The sequence below is a fragment of the Oxyura jamaicensis genome, chromosome 2, assembly GCF_011077185.1.
Source record: "Oxyura jamaicensis isolate SHBP4307 breed ruddy duck chromosome 2, BPBGC_Ojam_1.0, whole genome shotgun sequence".
NCBI classification, from domain to species: Eukaryota; Metazoa; Chordata; class Aves; order Anseriformes; family Anatidae; genus Oxyura; species Oxyura jamaicensis.
In genome coordinates, this window is record NC_048894.1 from 8,466,530 (window position 1) to 8,470,391 (window position 3,862).

The window sequence follows — 3,862 nt, forward strand, 5'->3', positions numbered from 1 at the left end:
CTCGGCGGGCCTCCGGTGGCTTCTGAGGTCCGGCCCTCCCTTACTCCTCTTTTCCATTTTATTTTTTGTTACTTTATTTTTTTTTTTCACATTTTTTCCCCCGGCGGATGAGGGAGGCAGCGAACGGGACCGAGCGGCTGAACGGCGGCGGCGGGACGCGGCGAGAGGCAGCGGGAAGAACCCGGAGCCCTCCTTTTATTTTATTTTTATTTATTTTTTTGCCCAACTTGGAACTCGTCGAGCCTCGGCTGCTGGGTTTTCGGCTCCCAATAATTTAAACAAACATATATTGATTTTTATTTTTTTTTCCTCCAAACTCTGGATTTTGAACGCCCAGGAGAAGCGCAAGCCGATAGCCACCTGTGCGTGCGTGTATATAAGATATACATAAATCTATTAAATATATATATATATAAAATAATAAAAGACCAAGCGGAGGCGACACCAGGAAAGAGCTCGGCGGGGCGGGCGGCGGGGCCCGGCCTCGCAGCATGGAGGAGGGAGGCCGGAGTCCCCCCGAGGAGGCCGGCGAGCCTCAGGAGTCCGGCGGCGACGCGGAGCCCGGCGGAGGGCGGCGAGCTCTCCTGCTGCCCCCCGGCGACCCCCCACCTCCGGCCGCGCACCCTCACCCGCACCCTCACCGCATCACCAACTTCTTCATCGACAACATCCTGCGGCCCGAGTTCGGCCGGAGGAAGGAGGCCGGCGGCCTCGGAGGAGAAACCCGGAGGCCCGGAGCGGAGAACCGCAGGAGCCCGGCAGCGCCGCCGGCCCCCGGAGCTCCTCTACCCGGCTCCGGGGGGGGTTCGCCGGGTCGAGGAGAAGGTGGCCCCCCCGGGCTGGCCCTGCACGGAGCCTCCAAGAAAGGGGGAGACCCCGCGGCGCTGGAAGCTGCCCTGAAAGCTCGGGGGTTGAGCGGAGGAGACCTGTCGGTGAGCTCGGACTCGGATAGCTCCCAGGCCAGCTCCAACGCCGGGAACCAGCCCATGCTTTGGCCCGCTTGGGTTTACTGTACGCGGTACTCGGACCGGCCGTCTTCAGGTAAGAGCTGCCCCCGTTCCCCGCCGTCCCCTCCCCGGGGTTCCCCGGCCGCCCCCGACCTCTCCAGGGCAGGGAGAGAGGCAGGAAAATCCCCCCAGAAAACCCTTCCCCGTCCTTCCTCCTCCGCTCCTTCCCCCTGCTCATCACCATCCTTTGTAGGGGCGAGGGTCCCAGAAAGAGGGGGGAGAAAAGAGGGTGCCAGAGTGGGGGGGCGGGGGTGGGGGGGGGGAAGCAGCCACCATCGCCCCCCAGCCCGCAGCCGGGGCCGCCTGGCCGCAGGGATGTGCCGGAGCGGGGCACTGCCCCCCCCCCCCCACCCCCCCGGCTGCCACATTTGTCAAAAAAGGGAGAAAAAATCAGCTTTGAGCTCCGCGGACATCCTCCGAGAGGCACATGCCTTGTGTTTTGGGGAGGGATGGGGGGCTGCCCTCCGCTCCCTGCCCCCCGGCATGCCTCGCCTGCTTTGATTTATTTTTTTTCCACCCCCTCCATAAAAAGACGACCCGTTTATTTCCCCAAAAGAGGCCTCGGAGCTGCTGCCGTCTCGTTTCTTTCTTTAAATTTCCCCGCATGTGCTGCAGGGCAGCTCTGGAGGGGCTGCGGGGGGGAAATCGCCGAGAGCCGGGGAACTTCTCCGGCATGCTCCGGTTAGGCAAGGGCTGGGGAAGAACCACCCGAAAACACGGATTAAAACCTTAAAAAAATAATAGTGGGGGGTGAAATGTCCTTGTGGGGAGAGAGGCTGTCCGGGTGGAAAAAAACCTTGCTAAAAAACAAGGGGGAAGCATGGGAAGCACCAGGCAGGAGATATGCTCCCAGGGAAAAAATAGAAAAAAAGAAAAAAGACGGAAAAAAAAAAAAAAAAAGGTTTTCTCCTACAAAAAAAATAGCGGCCAGCCGGGCTTTTCGCCCGGAGAGGCGACCGGCAGAAGGAGGGTTTGTAGGGCGAGTGGCAAAGGAGTTCGTAGGGTGCCGAAACCCCGAACTCTTGGGCTCCGAGGTAATAATTGGAATTTTACCCCATTGTTCTCCGGTGCTCTCCTTTGTTAATATTTAATTAACATACATCCTCACAATGGCTCGGCCCGGGTAGAAAAGGCTTCCTTGTGCTGCCGGGAATAAATATTCCCCGCAATAAGCCCGGCCAGCCGGGCCGGGCCGGGCCGGGCCATATGGGGGCTGCAGCAAAGCGGCGGCAGCGCGAACACGCGGCCGCTTTCCAGCTTAGTTTCTTTATTATTTTGGGGGTTCGTTGGCTAAAACGGTAATAATAGCGATTAAAAAATAAATTCTGGAAGGGGAGGTTGGATGGAGGAAGGGGAGGTTGGTTTTTGAAGGGAAAGCGGGGAGCCCCCGGGAGAGGGACGCGGCTCAGCTGAGCCTTTTGGGGTTGGGGTGGATGAGGTGGGGGGTGAGGTGGGGGGTGCCGAAAGGGGATGATGGGGTGTAGGATCCCAAAAGGGGACCGTGGAGGGGGTGGGGGAAGGGTCCCAAAAGGGGATGCTAGGGTGTGGGGTTCGTGGGGGTGGGTGTGGGGGGTCCCAAAAGGGGCTGCTGGGGGGACAGGGGGTGCCGGCGGGGCAGCGCGGTGTCGGTGCTCTCCTCTCTCCCGGCCGTAGGTCCCCGGTCCCGCAAACCAAAGAAGAAAAACCCCAACAAGGAGGACAAGAGGCCGCGCACAGCCTTCACCGCCGAGCAGCTGCAGAGACTCAAGGCCGAGTTCCAAACCAACCGCTACCTGACCGAGCAGCGGCGGCAGAGCCTGGCCCAGGAGCTCGGCCTCAACGAGTCCCAGATCAAAATCTGGTTCCAGAACAAACGGGCCAAGATCAAGAAGGCGACGGGCAGCAAAAACTCCCTGGCGGTGCACCTCATGGCCCAGGGGCTCTACAACCACTCCACCACGGCGAAAGACGGCAAGTCGGACAGTGAATAGCCTGGGGAGGGGGGGGGGTCGGGGGGCTGGGGGGGGGGGGTTTGCAGGCAAAGTTTATACGATGCAATAATTTAATTAAAAAAAAAAAGGAAAAAAAAAAGGGCCAGTGTATAAAGATTATACCAGCATTAATAGTGAAAATATTGTGTATTAGCTATAATTCTGCAATATTCTATGTATATATAATTTACAGGTAAGGTGGTGTAAAAATCCAAGATATCTGATTATAAAATATTGTTTTTTTTATTATTTTTTTTTCTTTTGGTTTGGTTTTGCTTTCGGGGGTTTGGGTTTTTTGGTTTCGGTATTCTTATTTTATTATTTTTTTTTTCGGTCGTATGGAGATTTTAGATGCTATCTTTATGATTTTTATTTTTATTTTTGAATGCTTAAGTTGCATTTTTTATAGACTTAAGCGCTGTTTTAATGGACATTGGACGCTGTTTTTTGAAATTCAAAAAAAAAAATTAAAAACAACTTTTGCTGAAGTCCAAAGATTTTTATTGCTGCATTTCACACGACTGTGAACCGAATAAATAGTTCTCCTATTTGTTCTATGAGTTTTACCTTTTTTTTTTCCCTTCCCCTTTTCTTTTTTTTTTTTCTTTTTTTTTTTTTTTCTAATTTTCTTTTTTAGCGCTGTGTGCGTCTGGGGCTGGCTTTGGGGACAGACGTGGAGAATTTAATTTAAAAAGAATATATATATATATATATGTAACGATAGGGAAAGAAATCTCAAAGCACCGTGTCGAAAGATGCCCAGGGTCCCTTCCCGACCCCCCCACACACCCCCAGCGAGAGGCCAGGGCCGTGCGCGGCTGCAGGGGAGGGGGTCACCCCCCCCTTTTCCCCTTCCCCAAACTGGTTGGGAAAACTTTGGGAAAG

At 54.7% G+C, this 3,862-nt stretch overlaps 1 protein-coding gene across 1 annotated transcript; it reads left to right on the forward strand.

Moving 5' to 3' along the window:
* Window positions 1-455: 455 nt before the first annotated feature.
* Window positions 456-2,977, forward strand: EN2 (engrailed homeobox 2). The gene is made up of 2 exons (XM_035319570.1): window positions 456-1,041; window positions 2,661-2,977. The coding sequence occupies exons 1-2, from the start codon at window positions 492-494 to the stop codon at window positions 2,975-2,977; spliced, it is 867 nt and encodes a 288-aa protein (XP_035175461.1). The 5' UTR covers window positions 456-491.
* The last annotated feature ends 885 nt before the right edge of the window (window positions 2,978-3,862 follow it).

What these genes read in the sequence shown, in the direction of transcription:
- EN2 (XM_035319570.1), top strand. Translation starts at nt 492, where the DNA reads ATGGAGGAGGGAGGCCGGAGTCCCCCCGAGGAGGCCGGCGAGCCTCAG. An exon ending in CTCGGACCGGCCGTCTTCAG is followed by an intron (nt 1,042 to 2,660) that starts GTAAGAGCTGCC and finishes TCCCGGCCGTAG; the next exon opens with GTCCCCGGTCCCGCAAACCA.